This window comes from Papio anubis, chromosome 1, assembly GCF_008728515.1.
Source record: "Papio anubis isolate 15944 chromosome 1, Panubis1.0, whole genome shotgun sequence".
Taxonomy (NCBI): Eukaryota; Metazoa; Chordata; class Mammalia; order Primates; family Cercopithecidae; genus Papio; species Papio anubis.
The window spans coordinates 186,565,382-186,592,695 of record NC_044976.1 but is presented as its reverse complement, the minus strand read 5'-3'; the positions used below and the strand labels follow the sequence as shown (position 1 = coordinate 186,592,695).

The 27,314-nt window shown below is 45.2% G+C and overlaps 1 protein-coding gene and 1 long non-coding RNA gene across 10 annotated transcripts in view; one reads left to right on the top strand and one right to left on the bottom strand.

Annotated features, from left to right (window-relative positions):
* Window positions 1-7,395: 7,395 nt before the first annotated feature.
* Window positions 7,396-20,039, top strand: LOC110741845. 2 transcript variants are annotated; one of them, XR_002518808.2, is made up of 3 exons: window positions 7,396-7,707; window positions 15,901-15,934; window positions 19,822-20,039. It is a non-coding gene; the product is annotated as an uncharacterized LOC110741845 (long non-coding RNA). The 2 variants fall into 2 exon arrangements; XR_002518809.2 differs by lacking the exon at window positions 7,396-7,707 and adding an exon at window positions 10,134-10,516.
* TNR (tenascin R) overlaps window positions 9,623-27,314 on the bottom strand; it is a 418,193-nt gene continuing 400,501 nt past the window's right edge. For all 8 annotated transcript variants that reach the window (XM_031658364.1, XM_021930321.2, XM_031658387.1 and 5 more), the window contains 5 exons: window positions 24,058-24,209; window positions 22,225-22,321; window positions 16,789-16,950; window positions 10,730-10,893; window positions 9,623-9,862 (listed from right to left, as the gene is read on the bottom strand). In XM_031658364.1, coding sequence (XP_031514224.1) covers window positions 9,743-9,862; window positions 10,730-10,893; window positions 16,789-16,950; window positions 22,225-22,321; window positions 24,058-24,209 — 695 coding nt within the window. In that variant the 3' untranslated portion in view covers window positions 9,623-9,742. The remainder of the gene's footprint in view (window positions 9,863-10,729; window positions 10,894-16,788; window positions 16,951-22,224; window positions 22,322-24,057; window positions 24,210-27,314) is intronic.

Genomic DNA, 27,314 nt, shown 5'->3' with positions numbered 1-27,314 from the left:
GTGAGGGGCCTTCTATGATAGGTGGCCGTGTGGCTGGAGTTTTGTCCCTGTTTGACACATGGCCCCAGGGGTGTGAAGAAGCCTGCTGGTGTCTAAAAAAGACTAGGAAGAATGAGCCTTTTAAAAAATTTATTTCCAGGGTTGGGATTCTGTTCCTTCTTTAAAGTACCCATGATTTCTCCCTTTTAACATGCAAGGTGGAGAAAGGTCTCGCCTTTGTGGTCTGGGGTCTTCACGATGCCCGGTCTGTTCCTGGCTCTGTTATTGAACTCCCAGCAAACATGAGTACTAAACCACTCCTGGCCACGTTCCAGCAGGCTATGCTGTTTCATGCCTCCGACCCTGGTTCATGTGGCTTCCACCTCTTTTTTTTCTCCCTTGGATAGTTTCTGTTGTCATATGACCTCCCCTGGACAGGCTCCTAAAATCCGCCTGCCCACTCCAGCATGGGAGAGCAAGTCTAGGTTTGCGGTGCTTACCCGACGCCGTTACTCAGTTATCTGTGCACTTCCTGACTGCCTGTGCTCCTGGAACTGACTGGAAGAAGTTCCCCTCACCACTCTCTTTTTCGGGCTGTTCCCTGACTGGGGTCTTACTTAATGTAACCCAGAGGTGAGAGTTGATCTTACATTATGCACTGGGTCCAGGGACAGAAAGGGAAAAGGTTTTTCCAAGTGACCAAGGCTGAGAGGCAGTGGCTAATGGTGCATTAGCTGGAGCTGCTCCCAGGCAGAGCAACAGGACCTGGCAGCGGAGGAGCTGACTGAGTGGAGGGCAGGCTGGCTCAGCATGCCAGACCTGTCAAATGTTCTCCAGCAGTACCCATAGATGGCACTAGAGCCTTGGGGATCAGACCACCCCTGGGCACTTCAGGGTTGAGGGAGCCAGGAGAGGAGGCTGGAAGGAGGTGGGCAGTGAGTCACCGTCCCTGTGGCTGATCAAGGACTCAAAACTATACAAAAGGCCCATCTGGTAATACTAGGGCAGCAGACACCACCACCCATTGGTGACCTTTTCTGATGGTAAAAGCAAAGGGTGAGATGAAATTGGTATTTTTACCTGAAAAGGCTGTTAAAGGTTAAAATGACAAACTAACATTCAGAGGGTTTGGAGGATTTTGTGTTTATGATTTCCCAAAGTGGGTGGAAGGTAGGGAAGAAAGAAAGGAAGAGAGAGAGAAAGATGCAAAGAGAGAGAGAAAGATGCAAAGAGAGGAGAGAAAGACGCAAAGAGAGGAGAGAAGCAGGAGAGTAGAAGAGAGGAGAGAAGAAGGAGGGAAGAATGAGGAAGGGGTCGAGACATTCAGGATATAATGAGAGAACAGAAACAGGGCAGACAAGGGGTGTAGATGGGGGAGCAGGGCCATGGGGGAGAACAGTCCACCCAAAGGGTAATGTGGAGAAGACATGTTGGCAGAAGTGGGCCAGAAACATTAAGGAAAGGAAGCCCAGAGAAAAGAAGGCAGGCCCATCCTTAAAACAGGCATGTCCCCCAATGCCCCTAGGACTCAGAAGACACACGTCATTCTTTCAGGATCTTTTATTAACGTATAGAAAATGTGTTTAAAAAAGGAACTATACAGAGGCTAAAAGCAACCAGGACTAAAAATACTAGTTAACAATGGTTAACAAGCAGAGATTCCAGTCTTTGAGCTACAGTGCCATGAAAGGATCAGGGAAGCTGGTTTTCTCCTCTCCCTTTCTCCGTGTTTTTATTTTTATTTTAGCTCATTAAAGTGTGCATTGTCTGAGGAGTATGTACTCCATTTTCTTCTTTTTTTTCTTCCCTCCAGTCTTTCTTTTAAGTAAGCACTTTTTCAAGCTCATTGTAGCTACAAAGTCAGTAAACTGGTCTTTGTTATTTTTACCTGAAAAGGCCGTTAAAGGTTAAAATGACAAACTCAAATTCAGAGGGATTGGAGGATTTGGTGTTTATGATTTCTCAGAACAACAGTCTAGAGACCACCAGCATGGGTTTCAGCTGCTCGGAGCCCCAGGTAATGACCCCCTCAGTGTCACAGTGACTTGCTTAGGGTACCTGGGCATCCCCATGGGCCTGGGGACTATTCAAGGTTGGAATAATTAGATGTGTGTGTTTGTGCATGTGCACCTGTGTATGTTTGCATGCATGTGTGTGTGTGTGAATGATTGGAAGGAGGAGCCTGTGTGTTAACCAGAATAGATTCACATAGATTCTAAACCTTGAATCTGTGGGACCATGGTGTGAGTCTGGGCTGCCGCAGCTGGTAAAGGAGCACTTAGTTGGCTGACATTTTTGCAGGAATCATAGTGTCCGTTGCATCTAATGCACCGTTGTCACTGCTGCCCAAGCAGCCCCCACACTGGTAGGGAACCAGTGTTCTGGGGTTGTTTCTTGGGGAGATCTATTCCTTTATATATAAACATCATTCAGTTAAAGGGAAGGGGTTTATGTCTGGAGTTTTGGCCTGGCAGCTAAAAATACCAGGTTGCCAGGTACTGATTTCCTTCTAAATTCCCCAAAGTAGCAAAGAAAGATGAGATTGTAGCCAACTGTCCTCTGATGCCTTCCCACCCACTGGGGATGTGGGGCAGGTAAGGAGTGGGGAAAAGAAACCAGGGGGATAAGTAAAATGAATGTATCTCCTGCCTTCTAGCTTCATTCCCCAAATATTTCCACTGTCGTACTCCTGCAGGGAACTGTGAAGGTGTTTGTGTCCCTGGAAGTCTGGAAGGAGTGGCCTAAATCAGTCTTCAACCTGCTGGTTTTAACCTACAAATTTATAGGATGCCTGCATTTGTACTATCCATACTGGTTTGAATACACTAATAATATAACCCTTTCTTCCCAAATTCTGGAGTGAAATTGATGCTCTGGGAACATGTACCATGTTTATTCTGTGGCTTCTCCTTCCTCAATCCTGGCTACACTGCCTGCTCCAGCCTGAAAAAAATGACTTTGGAATATCCACTCTTCTAATGTTGGGATGTTCCCAAAGGAGTGGGGTGGGGGTATTGGGTTTATATTCTGGTTCTTATCTTCCCTCTCTCATTCCGTTGGGGACCCTCTCCCTCATCTATCAAATTTAAAAAGAAAGAAAAGGAAAGAGATGTCAGGATGTTTCTTATTCCCCATGATGATGAGACTGAGGGTACCCTGGAGTATATGGCAAAAATAATGCAAGGATTTCCTTTTCTTAAAAGTCAGAGGAAGTGGCATCAAAGACCCTTTGTAAGAATATTAGTAAAATCCAAGATGGTGGTCACTTGGCTAAATAAATATAAGGGGAGCAGCCTCATGAAGTGGAAAAATCAAGGGCTTCAAAATTAGACAAAGGTTCAGATTATGGCTCTATTTAGTAGCTGTGTGACTTTGAGCATGTTACTTAACTTTCCTGGCCCTCCATTCCCTCTTCTATAAAATGGTTAAAACTGACTTAAAGTTTATGGTGAGGATTTAGTAAAGTAATATATGTAAAGCCCTTTGCACAGTATCTGGTAAATAGTAGGTATGCAATAAATGCTATTTATCTTAGTCTTCATTTGGGGAGAATCAAATTAAAAAGCCTATAGCAGACCTGAACTTAGCTCTGTTACTAATTGCCTGTGTGAATGTGAGCAAATTGCCTAAACTTTCTTGCCCTTGGTTTCCTTGAGAGGAAATAAAATGAGAGGATCAGATTAGATGATCTTGAGTCCTATCCAGCTCTGAAAGTGTGTTTCCAACATTTGCCTGTTGGAGGCAGTGTTGAGCATATTAGTGCTCAATGTCAGGATATTAAAGAGCAACACAGGGGCTCCCTGGGGGCTGCTAAACCAGTGATGGGACGAAAATAATAGTCCATGCATTCTTGTCCATGCGTTCACTTACTGACAATGCATCTGGACTGAAACCCTTTCTTGTGACCTAGATGTTCTAGACCTCTTGGGTGTATGGCTTGCTTCTCAGGGAAGACGTTTGCACCACCTGACCTGAATCCATGGTGCCAATGAGTGAGTGCCAGTACCCAGGAGAGCTGGCCTCATGAGAATAATAGAGTACAATGTTTCTGAACTGGAACGTTAGCATTAGCCCGGCTTCATGGCCCAGACAATAAGGAGCTGTTTTATGAAGTTATCAGAGGGGGCCAAGTGTGTCTGAGGAACAAGAGCTGTGTTATTTGGATGCACTGCAAGATCCTTATTAAGCTTGAGGAAGCAGGGAGGATTTCCCGTTTGGAGAAAATGCAACACTGTCCAAAGACCGTGAGGTTTGCCAAGGACATTTGGACAATGAAGTGCTGCAGGTGCAATGAAGTCATGTTTCAGGCAAAGGTTGACCTTAAAAAATTAAACAGAATGCTGGAGATGACAAATCAGGCTTGTGACTACTGGTGATGCAAAAGTGAGATCCAGGCAGAACTGGTTGAGCCAGCAAAAAAAAGCCCTTCTGCTTCTGGTTTTCTGTGCAGTGACAGGCCTCGGTGCCTTAGTTTCTCCTCAAGTTAAGTGAGTGAGTGGCAGAAGCTCTGGTGGGAGGTTGGAAGCCAGAATGTGAGAAGTCAATGCTGCTTCCTCTCCCATGGCTGCGCCTGCCTGGTCTCTGCATTTTAGTGTAGTGCCATCTGTAGAAGGCTTGTTTTGAATCTCCAGTGATCCATCAGCTTCTTCTTAATTTTATATTTTTCTTCTTCCCACCTGTTTCTCAAAGCTTGACGAATGTAGAACTGGCATAAACAAATCCAGAGTGGATACAATTAGAAAGAACCAGAGACATTTTTTCAAACTGGACTTGAGTCTACACCAATACATCATCTTAAAGCATATAGGAGTTACTTTCCCTGCTTGTTTTTGAAAGTTTTCATTTCATCTGTGAGTTCTCATCTGGACTGGTAGTGTCCAAATGCTCCAGTATTGTTGAAGAAAGCTTTATCACATATGTGTAGGATTGGGTTATGGAAGAAGCAAAGGTTTGAGGAGGCATTCAGCTAAACATCTTCAGGACTGTGATCAAAGGACTCTGTGATACAACCAGAGAGAGGCTACAGGCACAAACCCAGAGGCCAGCCTGTAACTCAGCTTTCTTTAGAGGATAGACCCTCTCTGTCATGGTAACCTGGGTGAAAGCAGACCATCAGCGAAGTGAGGCAGAGCTGAGTATGCAGCTCCTGGCATCTGGGTGGGAGGCAGACTCCCAGACTTCATACATCTGCCCCACTCCTCTGAGGTCCTGAGACTCCTCCTGCAGCTGTGGCAAGTTTGAAGCAAGTGAAAACAAATTATCCCAACTTCTTTGGGATTATTGAAACTGAACTGAATTTTGAATCTTTCAGAGGTTTCCTAATAAAAATTTAAGAGTGGACAGTGAGATGCAAGTAAGGTGGAAAGTGTCCCCCAACCCCACGCCCTACCTCCTTGGAAGAAAAGACATAGAACTAAGAAATTAGATTAAATAGCATTCTGGTGATAGAAAGCAAGCAGTAGAAAACCATATATCCTGGGTATGTGGCCCCGCCTTTCCTGAAATTCTGGGTGGAGGTTACGAAAAAGAAAAAGAAAAAATGTTTTCATGTCCCAAGAGTATTTGCAAATCCAGGTCACCAGCTCGTCTATTTCAACACCCATAGCTTGGTGTATCCAATGTTCTTGCACATTCCATCTTTTCTCCAGAGGAAAGGACAAAGAGGAACTCACAAACTCTTTCCCAACTGATGCTTTTACAAGAGCTCTTTGAAAAGATTCCACAATGACCTTTTGTCCCTTAATCTACAGCTCTGCTCTGGGACTGGATTTGAAAAGTAAAAATGTGATTAGGATTGTTTGGTTTGGCACCGAGCTCATTGGCAACCATGGTTCTTTAGGTCTGGCTTTGAAATATCAGGGTGCTGGTTGGTTCTCAGGTGGAAGGAAGTGGGGCGTTAGGAGTCTTACCACTTCATGAGTAGTAGAGGGGTAAGTCGGTAGGTGAGGGACAGGTGGATTCAAACATTTGTAGATGTTTACTTGGCATTTCCTTGCTGCCATATGCTGTTGTTGTTCTTTTACAAATCAATCCCCCATACAAATCAGCTGGCCACTTTTCCTGGGTCCTGGTTCTGCTTTCCTGAAAAACTGGAGACCTTTCTCAACCCCACTGACGTTTCACACAGGGTTTCAGGAGGTGACTGCCACCTTGTGGCCACACTTAGTAAGTCCCCGTCCACCAGTTCACTCTGGTCTCAAGGTCAGCAGTTTTCCATAGACTTGTCGTTCTTGCCACCTCTTTTACACCTGACCCCTTCACCTTCTAGAAATAACCCTGGTGAATGTGTGTTTGATATGTTGGAAACTATCTTTTTATGATGGAGAAATGCATAAAAGGGAAACTGCCTGGACCTTGGGTCTAGACAGTGAATCTGTTGCAGTCATTGGTGGTGGTTTTGGTTTTGGGTTTAAGTACGTATCCTGATGTGTCTGCAGTCAAACAGCCTCTGAGAAGGGTCTACCTCGATTCCTTCTGAGTCCCTTGAGGGAAACTGGTGTGCATAGGGTGGGTGCTTTGTGAGTATTGCTTACTGGATTTACCTTTGGGAAAAGCAGTTGTGCTTGGAGGAGCAGGATAAGCAGGAATCAGTAAGGAAAGTTAAGAGCGTTGAGTCAAGTTGACCATAGACCTTGGGAAGAGAGTGGGGCACAGTGTCTTTTAAACATGGTGAAAACTCATGAGAAAATCACTCTACTTAATAGAAGGAATCTATAAATCCTTTTATAGAGGGTTGAATAAGCTGATCTTTGAAGTCTCTTTCTTGCTTCAAAATAAAGCTATGCAATGCCGCTGGTACTATTTGTAAAAATGTTCCATAATGTAGAATGGTTTCAATAAAAGGAAGATTTTGGTTTCCACTGATGTTTCTTGACTTTCACCTGAATTGACAACACATAATCTTTTTCCATTTCAACTTCCTTGATGAAGTGGGCTGTGCTGTCACCACCCAGGTACCTGGGCTCTGTTTTTATGGACAAAAAGAGTTCAGCCTCTTACTCGGCATGATCTTTTCTGCAATATTTGTGTGTGTGTGTGTGTGTGTGTGTGTGTGTGTGTTTGTATGTTTTACTTATGACTCTTGAATCAATCTCTTTCTTTTCTTTCTCTCCCTTCCTTTTCTTTCCCTCCCTGCCTTCCTGCCTTCCTTTCTTCCCTCCTTATGAAACAGGGATTCTAGTGAATTTTCATTACCTAATTGTGCTCTCTCACCATGCCAATTTCTACTCAGGTTTTCAGATCACAGATTAGCATCATTGACTGTCAAAACTGAAAGGGAAATTAGAATTCATTCTAGTCTAATCTGTCATCTGACAGATGAAGAAGCTGCGGCCCAGAGAGGTGAAACAACCCAGCTGATGTCACATGGCTAAGATGACAGCTGTTGGCCTGTACCTTGGCCCTCAAGTTTCCCATTAAATGTGCTTCCTACTATTTATTGTTGCCCTATCTCTAGGTAAGTCTTATGTAATTTACATGTTTGTTGAAAGGATCTGTTTCTGTTTTTTCCTCCTCCCAGTTTGTTGAAGCCCATGGTGAACTGAGAAATGGAAGTGGCGCCTAGGGTTTTCAGGGTATGCCTGTCACATCCACACCACAGCAGTGGACAAAGCCTAGGAGCCTGTGGCAAGGAAAGTGCCTCCAGTCAACGGCGCTGACTGCATCCCCATGAGGTCCGAGGCATGATGGTCGGCCCAAGGGACTGCTCATCCTGGCTCTCAAAACTTGGTAAGAGTGAGAATGTTTCCATTAGAAAATTGCCAACACTCAGGCTCATCCAGTAACTGGTTGGCAAAGGTACACACTGCCCTGGTCAGACAAACATAGGCACTACAGAAAATGGTGCTGGGCCCTGAGAAATGGGAGAGGAAAGGGAGAAGACAGCTCAGAAAACTGGGCATGGATTTGGGCAGATGTTGCAGGGATGGTTGCTGATATTTGATTTGGAGGAGAAATTGAAAGGTCATGGCTTCTAGAGCCTCTAGCTCTCTTGGATTTAAGAATCAAATCGTGCTAGTGAAGACAGCGCATCTCATAAAATGGGAAGTAGGCCCACAGTTATCACCTATTCACCTTTGAATTTCTGGATGTAATTTCCTTTGGCTGTTGTCATTTTCCCTTCCCAAGGCAGAATAATAAAAGAAGATAGAAAGGCTTCTCATGATCTCACCTCATTAAGGAGGTCTTTCCTGTTTCCTACAGGACCAAAAAAGAAAAAAAAAATTCAACCTCTTTCCAGGATTATCAGTCAGGGGATAGCTCTCTGGGCATATACCATCTTCTTCTGACTCTTATTAAACCACCTACACTAAGGATGGCTTGGGTGAAGACAGATATGAGGCCTTCGGTTTGCAATTCATGAAAAAAAATCTGTGACAAATAGGACCAGAAATGGAGAAAACAGGGCTAGGGAAGATCTGTGTTTCCCATGGAAACTATAATCTCTACGGCAGTGCCCTGATTTTGACTTCTTCAGTCCTTTCCTCAATGCCTGATCCAAAAGTGCTAAAAACTACAACCATCTCCCCCTCCTACCTTTGCAGAAAGTAACTGTCTGTCTGACCTGAGGGTGGGGGCAGTGGCTGATGACTCACAGGCACATTGCCACTGTGCCACCCAGGGCCAGGGGCAGGCAATGCCTTGGGAACCAGATTCCAAAATTCTGGTTGGGTTTGTGAGGCTCTGGGGTCTAAGACAGGATGGAATTAGGCAAAAGGCTCCGTCAGGGCCAGAAAAGGGCCACTGTTCTTGAAAGGTAACAGGACATGTGGCTGGTATAGTAGGAGTGTCAGAAGATGAGAATCTTTGGCCCATTATAAAGGACTTGGGGCCAGGTGCAGTGGCTGTAGCTTGTAATCCCAGCATTTTGGGAGGCAGAGGTGGGAGGATTGTTCGAGGCCAGGAGTTTGTGACCAGCCTGGGCAACATAGCGAGACCCCATCCCTACAAAAAATAAAAGAAAAATCAGCCAGGTATGGTGGCTCATGCCTGTAGTCCCAGCTACTCAAGAGGCTGAGGTGAGAGGATCATTTAAGCTCAGGAAGTCGAGGCTGTAGTGAGCTGAGATTGCACCACTGCACTCCAGCCTGAGCAAGAGTGAGATACTGTTAAGAGAGAAAGAAGAAGGGAGGGAGGGAGGGAAGGAAGGAAGGAGGGAAGGAGGGAAGGAGGGAAGGAAGGAGGGAAGGAGGGAAGGAGGGAAGGAAGGAGGGAAGGAAGGAAGGAAGGAAGGAAGGAAGGAAGGAAGGAAGGAAGGAAGGGAAAAGAACGTGGGTTGCTGGGATGGGGTACAGTTGATCTGTTTCCTCTTAAGGGGAATTGTTGGCAAACCTCTCTTGCTGAGGCTCTTTCTTGTGGGCCAATGTGAGAACGCGGCCATGTCAGGCTGTGACAAAATCACAAATACCTGGAAGGTGGAGGACATCTCGGAAGAAGGGTAGAAAAAGGTATGTGCCTGTCACCATAACAATCTGCACTTTGAATTGGCCCTTTAAGAAAACTTCCTACATCCCCTCCTTGGTGGGAAAGGAGGTAAAGGTTGAGGAGGACTGGGTAGGAGGGAGAATGGAGACTGAGGGTCAGGCTCCAGGGCAGCAGAAACCAAGAGCAGATGGTAGCCAACGGATTCCTGCCACAACCCTGCTTCCTTCACATACTCTTAATATGTGGCAAAACACATTGCTATTACCCTCCCCCCTTGTTTCATATTATAAAATACAAACAAATGACAGAGAAGATTGGTTGGCTCGCAGCCACCCACTGCTCAGAACTGTAAGGACTGCCGTTTTCTTCCTGCCATGAGACGGTGACTGTAGGGGCGCATCTTCATTTCCACAAAGGGGATGGAGAACTCATGTCCTTTCCAATGGTACCAGTTGATGCCCTGGGTGTGAGAAAGAAAAGCATGTTAGGTCATCCCCCACCATGGAACACCCCACTTCATAAAAAGGATAATTATAGAAACAGGGAATCCACAATGTGGGGTTAGCTATTTTCAGCTAACATGAAGCTTCGAGGCCGAGTTCCCAAGAAAGTGGAAGGGGCAGAGTCTCTTTCCAGCTTTCTCCTTAAATGTGCTGCTGGCGTGGGTCTTTCCAGGGGGCATGTTGCAGGTCATTCCTCATTGCCAGCTTTGTTCTTGGCTTCCAGGAGTGGCATGCACCAGGAGAATAACTGTGTTTGACTGCTCACTCCTAGTGGGAGACTTAGGTGGTTTCTACCTAGGGTGACAAACCCTTTTGGTTTGCCCAGAACTGAGGGGTTTCCCTGATGTGGGCTGTTTCAGTGTTAACACTTAGAAAGTCTAGTTGGTCCTGCTGGTCTCCCTGTCACCCAGCCCAGTCTATAAATTTGTGGTCTCTGATAGGGAAAGATTGTCCAGTTCAGACTGGTATTTTCAATCTCTATCTTCCTGGGACTGTTTTTAGGGTAAAGTTGAGCCTGTGAAGCTGTCCTCAGAACTGATAAGCTTTCTTCATGGGATCGTCTGGATAAGGGAATGAAAGGGAACTTGACTGGGTATCAAGGGCTTCTCTGGGTGAGTTCTGGCTCCTGGGTCCTTTCCTTTCCTTCCTCTGGCTTCTACTCTGTCCTGATCTTATCCTATTGTCTGCATTACTTTTCTTAAGACTCCAAATATTTCTTTTTAAAGGGAAATGAAGGACTCGCGTGTGCCTTTAAAACATAAAACTAAGGGAGCATGGGTTCCACAGCTTGGGCTTATTCACAGTAGAGGTGGAGCATCACTTACCTGACTGTGCCTGGACTCCCCGTACTTCCCATTGAGGTTGGTCCGGTGGCAGTTCTTATACCACCACGCTCCCTTGTATGACATGGCACAGTTGGTCACTGCAACATCATTGTCTCTATCCTCTGTAGAGAAAGGGCGTCCTTGATGATAGCTGAGGGAGTCCCCTGCAAAAAAGATACATTCATGAGACTCTCCCATTTGTCACTGCTTTATCAGGATTTTCTGGACATTTGACCCACTTCCAGCAAACCTGGCTTCCACTTATGGAGCCTTCCACTTACCTTTTCATTTCCACCCAGTTTTTCAGCATGGCTCTACCGAACTCTTAATTCACCTTACCCCCAGGGCCAACCACTTCCATGCTACAATCTCCAACCAACTTCCTAATCCCTTCGACCACTTTTGCTGAGAACTTTCGCCACTTAGCCCCATCTCATTGCCCACCCCGCCCCCAACCCTCAGCTGTTTCCTCCAGGCCTGCACTGGGACATGGGCCACTCATGGTTCCTCCTGTCTTCAGAGGAGATGGCGATGAACTAGGCAGACTTGGGCCATTCTGGGTCATCACCATGCAGCTTCAGCCTGGCTTCTCCCTGCCTCACCAGGCCTGTTCAGATGACACCCAAGAACCTACATTCTGAACTTGAGGCCACATGGGAAGAGGGACATCAGCAAATTAGAGTTCCCATTCATAAGAAATAGGATGATGAAAAAACCATAACCATGTCAAAGGAGAAGTGCTTGGGACATCTGGGCTGTATCTTGGGGAAGAGCGGACTTGAAGAGGGTCACATAGCCTGTGATCACCTTCACCAAATATTTGATGGGCTATTGAGAAAAAAATTAAATCCATTCTGTGGGGAAGTATGAGGATTAGTAGGTGGTGACAACATTTTTGCAGCCAACAGACACATGAAAAAATGCTCATCACTGGGCATCAGAGAAATGCAAATCAAAACCACAATGAGATACCATCTCACACCACTTAGAATGGCGATCATTAAAAAGTCAGTAAACAACAGGTGCTGGAGAGGATGTGGAGAAATAGGAATACTTTTACACTGTTGGTGGAACTGTAAACTAGTGCAACCATTGTGGAAGACAGTGTGGTGATTCCTCAAGGATCTAGAAATAGAAATACCATTTGACCCAGCCATCCCATTACTGGGTATATACCCAAAGGATTGTAAATCATGATGCTATAAAGACACATGGACACGTGTGTTTATTGCGGCACTATTCACAATAGCAAAAACTTGGAACCAACCCAAATGTCCAGCAGTGATAGACTGAATTAAGAAAATGTGGCACATATACACCATGGAATACTATGCAGCCATAAAAAAGGATGAGTTCATGTCCTTTGTAGGGACACGGATGAAGCTGGAAACCATCATTCTGAGCAAACTATTGCAAGGAGAGAAAAACAAACACCACATGTTCTCACTCATAGGTGGGAACTGAACAATGAGAACACTTGGACACAGGGTGGGGGACATCACACAATGGGGCCTGTCATGGGGTGGGGGGAGCGGGGAGGGATAGCATTAGGAGATACAACTAATGTAAATGACGAGTTAATGGGTGCAGCACACCAACATGGCACATGTATACATATGTAACAAACCTGCACGTTGTGCACATGTACCCTAGAACTTAAAGTATAATAATAAAAAAAGAGGCATATTTAGGCTAAATATACAAGGAGAAATTCCCTAAATATTAGAGGTGTTCACAAGTGGAATAGACTGCTTAAAGAGGTGGTGAGATTTCTATTCTGAGGGGCAAACAGAGGCTGCGTATTCTCTTTTGGGGATATTGTGCAGGGGGCTCAGGTAAATTGTGTATTTAAGGTGAGGGATCAGACTGTAATTAAATTATAATAATTGATAAGACTTTTAGCAGGATCAGGATTTGTGGCTAGGGATGTTGTGGAGGGGGCTCATGCTATTTATTGAATGAAAGAAGTCTTGGGTGCTTTTGAGCTTGCTTTAAGCGAGGAGAGACCTATTCTGATTCTGTGGCTTCTGAGTCTAGGCTCACAGTGGCCACTCAATGCCTCCAATGCTTCCCGCCACAACTTAACTCTCAAGAGGTTGATCTTTATTTTATAGGGAAAGCTGACGCCCTCACTGGGGAGGCCCTAACTCAACATGTCATGATCTTTATCCCGTCTTCTTTGTCTTCCGCTTTCAGTCTCCAGGGACTCAGATTTTATGCCCATCTAGAGTTAACCCCACCATCTACAACTCCCTCTTTCCCATCTCTTCCAGATCCTGGAAAAGTTAAAACATATTGCTTACTTTTTCCTTTTTCTTTTATTTATTTTTATTTTCATTTATTTATTTTTTGTGTGTGAGATAGAGTCTTGCTCTGTCACCCAGGTTGGAGTGCAGTGGCACAATCTTGGCTCACTGCAATCTCTGCCTCCCAGGTTCAAGAGATTCTCCTGCCTCAGCCTCTTGAGTAGCTGGGATTACAGGTGTACGCCACTACACCTAGCTAATTTTTGTATTTTTAGTAGAGATGGGGTTTCACCATGTTGGCCAGGATGGTCTCGATCTCTTGGCCTCATGATCTGCCCACTTCGGCCTCCCAAAGTGCTAGGATTACAGGCGTGAGCCCGGCCCTTTTTCTTCTATCTTTTTTTTTTTTTTTTTTTTTTTAATTTTCACCTCCTCTCACCCTAAGTCACATTCGTATCTTTTGTCTTAAAAATTATTAGATTAATCTTACTTCTTAATGATTATTTCTTTCACCATCAGTTCCTTGATTGTGCGGTCTCCACTCACATCCTATCTTCTCACTCCCTGCCTCTCCCTCTGTCATCTAGAATTTGTCCTCATTATTCCCCTGGAGCAGTTCTCTCCAGCTTCCACTCTGAGGTTGCCTTCCACTGTGGCAGACATGCTCCCAATGTTGGTCTTTACATCCTCCCAAAGCCTGGCTCCCCTTCCCATTTCTGCCTCATATAGCCACCTTATATGTTTAACACATTAAGTCCTGGTTTCTGTCTCTCAAACCACTGTTCAGATTTATAATACCTTTTTCTTAATTCGCAACGTTAGTCAAGACTCCTACTGTCTCCCATTAGGACCAATGCAGCAGCCGCCAGTCGCTCTATGTTCTTCGCTTGGACTGACTTTATCCTGTTCGTGGCTGTCACAGGGATCTTCCTAAACCCCGCTTCTATTTTTCTTTTTGGGACCTACAATGGCCCTCCATTGCTACCATGTGAAGACTGAATTCCTCTGCTCCTTGATTTTCCAGCTTCTGTATCTGGTTCTACCTGCCTCACCAATCTTCTCTATTCCTCCTGAATTTACACTTTGCCCTGCTCTGCCAGTCCCTTCACAGCCTCCCCTCCTCCACAGCATCTGCTCCTTCTGTAACTTCCAGGGTTTGTTTTCCTTACTATGGGAATCGCAGTTGAATGCAGCTGCCTTTATGATGCCACCCTCCACCACCCAGACTCCCCTTCCACGAACACCCCTTAAACTAGAAATGAGAGGCCAGGCACGGTGGCTCATGCCTATAATCCCAGCACTTTGGGAGGCCGAGGTGGGTGGATCACCTCAGGACAGGAGTTCGAGACCAGCCTGGCCAGCATGGCAAAACCCCATCTCTACTAAAAACACAAAAATTAGCTGGGCGTGGTGGTGTGTGCCTGTACTCCCAGCTACTCGGGAGGCTGAAGCAGGAGAATTGCTTGAACCTGGGAGGCAGAGGTTGCAGTGAGCCAAGATCAAGCCACTGCACACCAGCCTGGGTGAAAGAGTGAGGCTCTGTCTCAAAAACACAAAAACAAAAACAAAAAAAGCTAGAACTGAGTACCACTGATTGTGTGATGAGTTATTTCCTGTTTCTTTTTTAGAACTAGACATTTAGTTTCTGTAAAGGCCATGTTTTATGCTTCTATTGAGTCCCCACAACTTGCACAATAAACTTTTAGGAGCTGCTCAACAACCTCTGATTGATAACTTAGTTTGGAATTTTCAGTTCTGATCCAAGCAGCGTCCTAGAAACTTGAATGTTTGCAGCCTTGGGAAATGAGGAACAGGAGAAAAGGCTGACTTGGATCGGAGGCCCTGGAGATGGGTTGATTCAGAAGGCCAGCAAAAATGAGAAACTACTAAAGATAAGGTACAGGAGAATTGGGCGATATTAAATGCCAGAAGAGAGGGGATGGGCTCTTCCTCCCCAGAAACCTGATCTAGAAAGAACAACCATTGTGTGATGTTGCCTAGAGAGGATGGCAGCCTAACGAAGCCCAACTTTTCAACTTTTGAAGAAGATGAACTGAATATTCGAGGTGAGAGATAAGACCCTAATTAGCTGATGATGAACAGCCAAACTGTTGGCAGGATCTCCCCCTGAGACATGAGAGTAGCATGCAGTCCACCTGTTCTGGCCTCCATAGGCCCCGAAGCAAGACAGAGCTGGAACAGAGGGAGCAAGGGCCAGGCCCAAGAAAGGCAAATGAAAGCACAGGGGGATGAAGAGGAGGGAGGGAGGGGGTGCTGTAGGGAAGTTGGAAGGCTGGCTTCTTTTCCTATAGGAGAAATCAGAATGGCTTTTCTACAGGCACAATTCTAATCTTAGAAGTGAATAGCATCAGGTGATTTTTTAAATGATTTAGTCTGGCATCTTGTTTAATATGCTCCGTTTCAATGGCTGTTTTATGCCCAAAGTGTGTCAAATTGGGCCTTTTGTTGGGGGCACTTCAGGCTGATGTCATTGCTGTTGGAAATGATCTCAGATGTGAGCATGAGAAAGGAAAGCATGTCTTCTCTTTGGAGTATCTGGCTAAAAAGAGAAATACTTGAACAGATTCAATAACTGGAAGGACAACACCCTAATTCTCTTCTTAATTTCAAGAGTCATAAAAATGTTGCTAAAATTACACACCAGCATTTAACCCTAAAATTGGTGTTAATGAAAGGGCCAATAATTCCAAGTATCAAACATTAGAATATTTGAAAAATCAGGTTTTATGAAATGTGTTATAATAGAACACAGGAAACAGATTGGCAAAGCCCAAGAAGCAGACTGGATGTTATGTTCTGAAAAAACTACTAATGCAACCAAGCTCGATGAGATGGTTGTTCTGCTTGGTAGAAATAATGTAAAAATCTACACAGAAAACCTGACCATCTATGTGATTCTTGCAGAGGAATGAAAAGGAACATGGCCAATGAGGAACAGGTAAGTGGCATCATTTGCTCCTTGACCAGGTGTTAGCATGACCGCTGATGGCCAGGGTGGGGTGTTGGGGGCATCTCAGAGACGGGCGACATCTGTATGATTTGCACTAATTCAAAGATAGTTTTCCTGGATGTCATTGCATGGGAGATTTCTACCCAGACAGTGGATGATTCTGCTCTCACTGCGTAAGAGCCCATAGTGACTAATCTAAACAAGCAAAACAATCCTTCTTCGTCTTCACACTGCATCTTTTTTAAACTTTAAAAGCGGCCGGGCGCGGTGGCTCACGCCTGTAATCCCAGCACTTTGGGAGGCCGAGGCGGGCGGATCACAAGGTCAGGAGATCGAGACCACGGTGAAACCCCGTCTCTACTAAAAATACAAAAAATTAGCCGGGTGCGGTTGTGGGCGCCTGTAGTCCCAGCTACTCGGGAGGCTGAGGCAGGAGAATGGCGTGAACCCGGGAGGCGGAGCTTGCAGTGAGCTGAGATCGCGCCACTGCACTCCAGCCTGGGCGACAGAGCGAGACTCCGTCTCAAAAAAAAAAAAAAAAAACTTTAAAGGCACATTCACTCTACTGGTCTCATTTTTTTCTGACTACTCAGGGCAGGCATCCTTATTACAATTTTCCAGATGGTGAAACTGAAGTCCTGCAAAGTTGCTTTTAGGTGAGTGGTCAGGGAGAGCTGGGACCACTGCCAGTGGTTCCGAGTGGCATGGCCCTTCTCCCTGGCCAGCAGTGAATGCAGGAACTCTGTGGGTGCTGCTGCTTCCTGAGGCAGCTTAGGCCTAGAATCTGGGGGCTCTTGTCCCATGCCCACTGCCCGTGGGGTCTGCTCAGGAGCCATAGGTACCCGCAGTGCCGTTGTAGCTTCCTATGCGGAGTTTGTACAGGTTTCTGTTGTCCTCGACAGAGAACCTGTCGTAGGAGGCGAAGGCGGCCTCCTGGCCATCACGCATATCCACGCGTAGCTCATAGCGGCCCTGGGATGTGATCCTGTGTATGTTGTCCAGCCCTGTGGAGAAGAGCAGAAAATGCACTGAGACTGGCCCCCAGCAGCTTTGGAAAATGGGAGGGAAATGCGTCTGTGGCCTCAAAACATGTTATAGGGAAGAGGAGGGGACTCCAGATTGCTTTTGCTCTTGGTGCTTCACAGGTTGCTATCAAGTGGACCCTGCCAGACTCTGAATTTCTTCCTGCAAAGAGGACAGTCCAGGTCTGCTGATGGGTTTCCAAAACAGGAAACTCAGGGGTTCTAGTATCTCCTTTTGACCCAGTAACTGACAAGCCCTGAGCCTCAGGATTCCTGGCCCCATCCCCTCTCACCTCCTCTGCCAAACCATGGTACTAGAAGAAAATTACAAGAGGTATTACATGGGTGTGAGTCCTTGGGCATGAGTGATCAAAAGCGTGAGGTGAAAACATTGATTAGAGGAGTTCAGAGCATCTAGAACATCTTAACATCTCCTGGTAGCATGCAGGAAGGGCTCTGTCGACCTTTCCTCACACTGCTTCTCCTGCCCCCAGCCTAGGCTTCCTGGGGCTCCATAGCCAGGTCATAGAATATTATTCTCTGCCTCCTGACTCCAGTCCCTTTCTCTCTAATCTGCCTGCTACATTTGCACTGCTACCTTTCCACTGGCCTTTTCAGCCAGTTACCCTCATTCATCTGCTTCCTCCTTTGCCTCTAAGCTTCCCAGGCCTTGGTCTAATAGATTCTTGTAAGGTGCAAACCTTTGTAAGTCCCCGAGTTAGGCAGAGTCCAGATCCCCCTTCGTGATATGGTGATATATATTTTCTTTCTTTTCTTTCCTTTTTTTTTTTTCTTTTTTCTTTTGAGACAGAATCTCACTCTGTTGCCAGGCTGGAGTGCAGTGACACAATCTTGGCTCACTGCAAGCTCCACCTCCCAGGTTCACACCATTCTCCTGCCTCAACCTCCCAAGTAGCTGGAACTACAGGTGCCCACCACCACGCCCGGCTCATTTTTTGTATTTTTAGTAAAGATGAGGTTTCACTGTGTTAGCCAGGATGGTCTTGATCTCCTGACCTCATGATCCGCCCACCTCGGCCTCTCAAAGTGCTGGGATTACAGGCGTGAGCCACTGCACCTGACCAATATTTTCTTATTTACATTTTCTTGCTTGCTTGTCATGATTAGCCATGCCCTGGGACTCTCCAATTTTGATCTACCTGCCCAAACTTTGAACCATTCATCTTGTGTTGCTGGTAATTTCTCTGAGTCCTAAGTTTTATCTGCTTACTGAACTAGAGTCCCCTTGCTTTGCTGTGATATCTGATATCTATTTGAGTATGCCATGATTTAGAATCAAACAATTGCAGAGACTGAAGGGAATTTAGTGGTTACTCAGGCCAATCTCTTTGTTTTGCAGAAGAAGCTGAAGTCCAAGAGCGGTGAAATGATTGGCTGAAGGCCATCCAGGTCTTTTGGCTTTCCTGTCCCATTTGAGACTTAGAGCTTTCCTTGATTATAAGTCAAGGGCTGTTTGACTGCTGTTTGCTGTTGGCTGAGTTGCTAAGCCACAACTTACCCTAGACGTGTGCTTGTGCAGATGTAGTAGATGCTGATGGTGCCTTGCTGTGATGCCTTTAATTGGCAGATAGATCCATCCCCCAAGCTGCTACAAGTGTTGGCTGTTAGCAACTTGCAGCTGCCTTCTTCTTGGAAAATTGCCCTTGACCAAATGGGAGTCACTTCATCCTGGAAGCTAAGCTATTTTCCCCATGCCATGGAGCAGACCTCCATCAATGACTGATGTGGAGGGGTACAAAAGCTTGGCCTCCTTGCCTAAGTGGTGACCAGCTCTGAGGAGCAATTCATGCTCCCAAGCTTCCCTAGGGATCACACTGAAGGGAGTCTCCAGCCAAAACCACATTTTTGTAGTTTTCTTTGCCCTATTTTGGTTCCCCCATTTCCTTCTCCCTGGTGAACTCCCCCAGTAAGTCACTTGAACAAGAATTCCTGTTTCGATCTCTGTTTCTAGAGAACCCCATATAGGACATAAACTATGGGTCATAGTGTTATCCCCAACCTGAGTACTGCTCCCAAACTACACCGCACCAGGCCTAGCCTCTTCAAGAGCCCTCCCTGTCTCCCTCTTACCTACATCATCAAGTGAAGACTTCTGTTTCGGATTTTTAAGTTCCCTACTTGCCTCTATTCAACCCAGTCACCTCATTGTTTTCTTTCCCTCACTTGCACCTTTCCTCTCAGTGGATGGGTTTCCTCCCTGGCCTCGGTTTGCAGTTATCAGAAGAATTCCTGCCTTCCCTCCTTTTCAGCATTTTCCTCCCTTCATTCTTCTGACTGACTCATTCCTCAGTGCCTTCTCTAGGAAGCTGGTCTCTTCCTTCTTTGAATATCTGTGGCCTTCCTTTCAGTGGTTCATAGGTTAGGACAGTGTTTCCCAGTGTGGATGGCATCTCTGATGACATGAGATATATAAGGCACTAAATAGCCTTCAATAATAAGAAGAAAGGTATTTCCAGATTTAATCTCAGTCTTTTGTAATAGATCAAGGAGATACCTTAACCCTGATCCTAACCTTCACTCACAATCTCAGTTTGGTTCTAGTATTTTAGTGGTTTGTTTAGCATGAAAAGCATGAAACACTTCCTAATCTCCATTTTTAACACCATCACCACTGCCAGCAACAACAGGCTTGGAGTGCCTGTATTTAACTGTCACTTAATACTATTAATATAGTTTTCTTTTAATTGCATTTATTTTTGAGGCTTTTTTATTTATGACACATGATAACTAGCTTTCTATTTTTGGCAATGCTATAACATTTCTTTTAAAAATATATTTAATTAAAGAGTAATCTATAGAAATTTTAAGTGCATGATAGTTTATGTATTTCAGAAAATATGACACAAATTGTGAAAGTGGTATACAGCTGCTCAGCTTTGGGAAACGTGAGTCCTGTCCTGTCTGCTTATGGATGTATTGATTCATGGGGATTACACTTGTCTCCTAAGTTGCTTGCTGATGCTTTGAAGGTAAGAATATTTTTCAATTTGTTTGACTTTTATGTCAATGTTTTTGTGTGGCATTCACCTTATGTTTTTATTGTCTGTATCAGCAAACACAAATCTGTGGATTTAAAATGCATTCAATTGATTCTGATCATTGATTGATTTATTGATTATCTACATTTTAGGTACCTACTGTCTCCCAGGCACTGTCATAGGTATATAGGTAATAGAGTTAGAAGATAAATAAGAGGTGGTCCCAGCCCTCAATGAAGCGCACATAGCAGAGACAGATGGGAAGTAAAATGGACACTATGATCTGTGCCAGACAAGAAGGAGTGGCCACTTCTCCCACAGGCAATGGGGGAGAAAACTGGTGAGGACTGGCTCTGTGGAGGAGAAGGTGCTTAGCTGTGTCTCTGAATATACACAGATGGCACTCACCACACAAGGCATGTGGGGAAAGGAGGACTGTTGGCTAGGAGTGCTCCTGGCAGAGGAAGCATCAGTAGTTGTGCATATGTGGAGTTTGGTGTTGGAAAGGAGTGAGGGGAAGAGCAGGTGAGGTACTTAGGGTGTAGAGGAGGCTTCAGAGGCAGGTGAGAGAGGGCCTGTACTTTGGCTAAGGCATTGGGCCTTCTCCTGGTGGTAATGTGGAGTCATTGAAAAGTTTTACAAAGGGGATTAGCCGTCACTCATATTTGGGGTGTGAGGAAGATCATTCTAGTGGTCATGAACCCACCTTTGCAAAGATCATGACAGTGAGAGAAGTCTAGCTTGGCTGACTCCATCTTGGTTCTGGCCTCACTGGCTGGCTGCCCTCCTCACTCATTTCTGGGCATAGGCCAAGCTAACCATGGGAGGAATTCAGTTTATAGTTTAATTTTAAAGCAAGGATGATAATAGTCCCTCCCTAAAACTGCTCCCCTCCTTTTTCAGGGACTGAAACTACCTTTGTAAGACTAATGAAAGGCCAAGAGATTAGGATTACGGGAGGGACCTGAGTTCTGCTAAACTGTAGGCATAGTTTCTATAATCCCTTACTGCTCAGGGTCATGTGGCCAGAGATTTGTGACTTTTCCAGTTGCTCCTATAGATAACAGCACTATTGCAGATTGGTCTTTTGAGATGTTTTTCAGACTTTTGCATTCAGGCAACCAAGTGACCCCACCTGGACCAATGACACATGACTCAACTGGGCCTGCCTCCCCCAACTAAATGCAGACTCAGTGCACGAGGAACATTTTCCACAATCCTATGATTTCATCCCCAACCAGTTGGCAGTACCCATTCCCTAACCCCCTGCCCACCAAATTATCCATAAAAACCCTAGCTTCTGAGTTTTTGGAGAGATTGATTTGTGTAATAACTCCAGTCCTTCCACTTGGTGGCCTTGTGTTAATTAAACTCTTTCTTTACTGCAATAATGCTGTCTCAGAGAATTGGTTTATCTGTGCAAAAGGCAAGAAGAACCTGTTGGGTGATTATAGCCATGTGGACAATGGGGTGGTCCTAGAAGCAGAGAGGCCGTTAAGAAGCTTGTTATCTAGGCATCCAGGAGAAGATGGTGAGAGGAGATAGTGGCAGGGAAGACAGAGAGGAGACCACAAATATGGAACTTGACAATTAATCTTTTCCTCTACCTCCCTTTTTCCATCACTATGAAAATCTAACTAAGAGGGGGACACAGGTCACAATAAATGGACTACCTTCCTGAACTTGGCACCACCACCATCTGCCTGGCTTAGTTGAGTGTTTGCCATCTCACGCCAGTTTGGTTCTTGATCTGTATTTCCTGCCAGTGTCAGACCTCTAGGAAATTGTCAGTCACCTCTAATGCCACTTTCATTTTTTTCCCTTTTCCTTCCCAGGTCAGGTAATAACATTCCCCAAGGAACTAAGCGGAGTGGCTGGCCTTATTTCTCCCCTGACCTGCAGGCTGGCTGGCTGGTTGCCTTGCTTCTGGGAAATGGCCAGGCAGCCTGTTGCTCCCTGTGCCCCTCCCCCACCAGGCAGCTCATTCCCTTTGTAGTAGCCTCATGTCAAAACCCATCAGAACAAGAGACTATTAATGAGGATGGGAAGAGACAGAGAAAAGAGGAAAACACCACAGTAAGATAAAAACAGATCAATAGTGAAGCTAAACAGAGCAAGAGGTTCTGAAAGCAATTCAGGAGCTGTCAGTTTCTCAACAAACACAGGGTTTCTGATAATCTCAGATGGACACAAAAAGGAGAGAGATGGACAAAAAGCCAGAGAAGCACATCAAGGGAAAGCAATAAGGAGGCTTTACCCAGCCAGAACTCATCCTCCAGGTTCCCAAAGCCAACACGGTAATCAGCCCATTTCCGGAAAAAATCAGTTTGGCCATTCTGCCGCCTCTGAAATACCTATGAAGGAAAGAAAAAAAAAAAAAAAAAAAAGAAAAACCCAAGGAGATGCTAGGGAAAATAAACTGTGATAAGTAAAATTGATATAACTGGGTTTTAAATTGATATAACTGGGTTTTATATCTGCAATGACAAAGATGTCCAAAGAAGGAACATTTCAGAGCAGAGCTCAGTATTTACACAGCAATTTTTGTAGGAGATGCTCAGAACACTTCTCTTGAAGTGTAGAGGCCCCTGATGAATAGGCTCCAGTGTGATGTTGACACTAATTTGCACCCCTGCAATGTAGAAAGGACTCAGGATACATATCAAGCCCTAAATATCAGGGGAAATAGGCTTGGCTCTCAAATGAATCTTTTGCACTACAGAGTGCAGTAGAAAGCATTTCTCAACAAAAGAATAGGACCTACTTCAAATCAGCTAGTAACTGTCATCGTCCTATTGCAGGCAAAGCAATACTGCATATCATTCACTTTCTGAGCTGTTTAAGTGCTTATTTTATTTAACCTCCAATATATCAACCTTGGCTTCAATTTGCAATTATGCTTTAAGAAGGAGGTGCAAATACGTCAGAAACATAAAAGAAAATGTCTCCCAAGAGTAGCTGTTATGAGCACATCACCATTCAAAACCTACCCGTTTTGCACCAGGAAACATCCAGCACTGTTAGCAGAGTGAGAGAGGGAATCCGAAGAAGGGTGGAGGGGCTGGTTTTCCATCCTAAAGCGATTTGGCTAATATTGGGCTGCTTTAGGGCCAGGCAGTGGGAACTCCCGGCTGCCCCGACAGGCTTGCATTAAGGAGGCTGCCCTTATTTTCCCTCACTCCGTATTGCCCTATCAGGCATGGGAGGAGGGTGGTGACAGGAAACAGTGTCTCTCTTTTCCTGACCACTGGTGCTCCCTGAAGGTTGTGATGGCTCTGGGGAAGAACCAGGGAGACCCCAGGAAGAATGGGGAAGGGGAGTCAGTTATCCATGTTTGGGCCCTCATCTGCTTTCCCATACGCAATCCTCAATTGGAGGCTTCTGATCATCTCTCTGTGGCAGTAATCACCTCCTCATACAGAAATACTTTTCTTCCACTGCCTTTTTGTTTGTTTTTGTTTTGTTTTTTGAGTCTTACTCACTCTGTCACCCAGGCTACAATACAGTGGCATGGTCTCGTCTCACTACAACCTCCACCCCCCGGGTTCAAGTGATTCCCCTGCTTCAGCCTCCCGAGTAGCTGGGACTACAGGCGTGCGCCACTGTGCCCGGCTAATTTTTATATTTTTAGTAGAGATACAGGGTTTTGCCATGTTGGCCAGGCTGGTCTTGAACTCCTGGCCTCAAGTCATCCACCCTCCTTGGCTTCCCAAAATGCTGGGATTACAGGAATGAGCCACTCTGCCCGGTACCTCCACTACTTTATTATAGATGCATTTCTCAGCAGGCAAGAACCTTGGGCCCAACAGAGCTGCTACTGCCTTTCCCCAGCACCCTCCTGCTTAACTGTCCTTTCTTCCTCCTCCTTCTGTAAGGACAGATATAGTTATTCCTTTCCCTGCCTAGCCAGACGTATGATTGAACTGCTGAACGAGGGCCTTGAGGGCAATGAGGAGCCCCAAGATGGACATGTGGGGCGTGATAAAAGGATGGCCAGAAGGATGGTGAAGTTGGCTTGGCAGGTGCTGAGCTAGGTAGACTAGAACACTGAGGATACTTCCGTGCAAGGAGAGCAGCCGCCTGTACTTACAATCCAGCCGCCCCCGTCGGTGGTCATATCACAGTACACTTGTAACTTCTGGCTCAGCTCCCCATTGAGGAAGATGGGGTAAACCCCACTCAAAGTGTCTCCATTCATCAAATGCTGGGCACAGTCTTGAGGATGAGGGAACACCCGGCCCCCTGTAAGGAAAATAGACAATGTCCAGAAAAGATTCTTTCTCTCACTTTGCATAAGAGCTCCTTGGATCATAGAAGGTCTTAGCAGGCCTCCTGGTACATCATCAATAGCTGCAAGGAATCCTCAGTGGAGCTCAAGGTGTGAATGTGGGGACTTGGCATCCTCTTGAATTTCCCTTCCTCAACTGTTGTTAGACTTATCAGACAACATACAATTTCATGGGATCTGAGGACTAAAGGGCTGAGTTTATGGTCTAGCTCCACCAGTTACCTATTTATTTGACTTTAAGTAAATCAATTGGGCATCAGTTTTCTTATCAGTAAAATGAGGATAATAAAAGTCTCCCCCTTGAAGGGCAAAGATGTGTTAATGCAGCTAGTGATTGGTTACTCAGGCAATGATTACAGATGCATGGGCCAAAATAAATCACTGCAGGCTCCACCTTTCAAAAGGATGAGAGGCATCTGAGCAAAGCTTTCTATCATCTTTACAGTAGCCATTAAGGAATGCCCAAACAAGCTCGGCATTAGCAAGAAGATGAATTATCTATTCCTCGTACAAAACCATCTCCTGACTGGACTAAACAATCAAGTGGCCATGCTTTACAGTTCAGTTTAAGTTTAAGGAGAGGGCAGGGGAAGTAAATTGCAGCTCATCTTTCAGAGAGAACAGCCCAATTTGTAGAACAATATCTAATTAGCTGAAAGAGGAGTTTAAATCCTGTGTCTTGAAGAGCTTAGCTTCAGGGCAAATTTTAATGCTGACCAGGAAAGCGAAGCAGCAGAAAGCCCACCGGAGGAGCTTTTCTGGACTGCAGGAGCTGCTAGAGCAAGCTAAAGGCAGAGCTTGCTGTGTGGGAAAGGGTGGTTTGGGTGCTCTGTAAATAGAATGATCTTCTGGGTTAACGAAGAGCATGCTGCGATTGATCTAGTTCTGCATCCTTGATGTTGCAGTCAAGAAGAGAGGCTGGGGAGGGACAGCACGTGTCAGTTACTGCAGTGTCCCCTAGTGGCAGAACCGGTGCACTACAGGTGTGACATAGGGCCCGCTGATGAGTCTGAGTAAGTGACAGCACAACGCCACCCACGGATGGCAACATAGCAACCTCACTGAAAGCCCTGATCATCTCAGACCCCATTATAGATCACCAGTGAAGCCTCCTATGTCAGGAAGAGGTGGTTGGAGTCGGTTTATGGAAGGCCCCCCGGAGATGTGTTAACTGACCCCCTGCACCAGGACTGCCCTTCAACTTGCTGCCACCGCCCTCCCCACCCCGCCCCTGTCGAGGGCGCACCCACCTAACATAGTTTAGAACAAAGGCATTGCCTACTGCAGGCATGGTTATACCAGGGAATGACAATATATTTCTATAGAACCTGTCCTTTACCAGGTGTTTTTATTTCCATTTAATTCTTGCAAGAAACTTGAGAGGAACGCAGATTGGTATAGATATACTTATTTTACAGAGAAGGAAACTGCACTTAGAGAGATTACATGACTCAGATTGCTGGAACTCACATTTTCAGATGGGTTAAGTGCTCTTTGCACCCTACTAAAGCAGGAAATATAGTGTATGATAGAATTTACTGAAGATAGAAATCTATGCATACAGCAAAGGATGAATTAATACCTGCATTTATCTTACAAGCAAAAAGACCCCAAAGATTAAAGATCTCAAAAATTTCTATGTTCAGATCAAATATCCATACCCTCTCAAACTGATTTCTTTAATAGCTGCAGAAAAGCTAACTGTCATCTGCAGCGTGTCCTAGAACTCTTCACAGTTCCTGATCCCACCTACCCCTAGAGGCTACAGTTACATTTCAGGAGACAGGTGTGAGCTGTCTCTGTCCCCTCTCCCTGCTGCTTTATGAGCACTGCCATTTTCTCCTGGCTTCCTGGTCATTCTTGACCTGGCCTCTGGAGCATCCAGCCTGTGTGCCTTTCTTTCTCCTCTTTCCTCTCACTGAGTTTCTCATTTTAGAAGATCAGCAATTAATGCCCTTGGTCTTTAGCTTACTCCTAAGGTATGCACTAATAGCCCTTTTTCCTGAAGAAAGGTTTCTTCATTCAATAAACTCAGCTTCTTGAAGGAGCCAGAACCCCAAATTTCTTTCCAATATCAATGTATCCCCAACAAAACATCTTCCCACAAATCTCAAAATGACAGTCTCATACAAATACACATGTAAATCCAAACCTCAGAATGGGGAAAGACATGATCTCATGCAGGCTTCTTCATATTGATGATGTAGGTTGATTTAATATTTATATTAGAGATACTTTTTAAAGGCTCAAACATATTAGTTGCTTTAAAGCTAGACTTACAGACAAATACAATAAACTGAGATGACTTGGAGAAGGGGAGTTTTGAATACCTGAATGGCTATCATAAAAGAGTGATTCATTTTTTAAAGTTAGAAAATAAGAATAAAATTATCTGAAGAAAAAAATGTTTTCTAAGGGGTGCCAAAACACTGGATGGGATAAAATCCCAGATTACACCCTGGGAGAGGAAGACCACGCTTTCTTCCTCCCAGGCCGGCAGTGATCTTGTTGGTTGGGAGGGAGGCTCCCCAGATGTGCATGAGGCAATGAAGCATGGTTGCTGGGTGCGCTTGCCTTCCCTTTGACAAATTGCAAGGCCATTTGGTTGTTTATAGATTCTGTTTGCTGTGATTTAGTCTGTGGCATTAACGTAAAGACAAGAAGCATTTTGCTCACACAGACTATCAAGAGCAGCAACCTGGGATTTTTGCATCTTCGGAACTTGGAGAAGACACCACATTTACAGCAAAACCATTCCTTTTCAACCCACTCTGGCCTGCAACTCTAATCCTTGTCCAAAATATTATTCCTTTTTTGCAGACAAGAGAAGGCAGAGGCTCACTAATAGTTCTCAGACTGGGACCTTATTAAAATTGAGTTTCCTGGTTTCCATAGCAGATTCACTGAATCAGAATATCAGGGGGTGGCACAGGGAATCAGTGTTTTACTGAAGCTTCTCAGACAATTCTGAAGACCAGCTGGATTTGAACCCACTCTTTGTCTGGCACACTTTCCTCTTCTCTAGAGGCCAAGAGGTGGAAATGGCAAACTGAGCAATG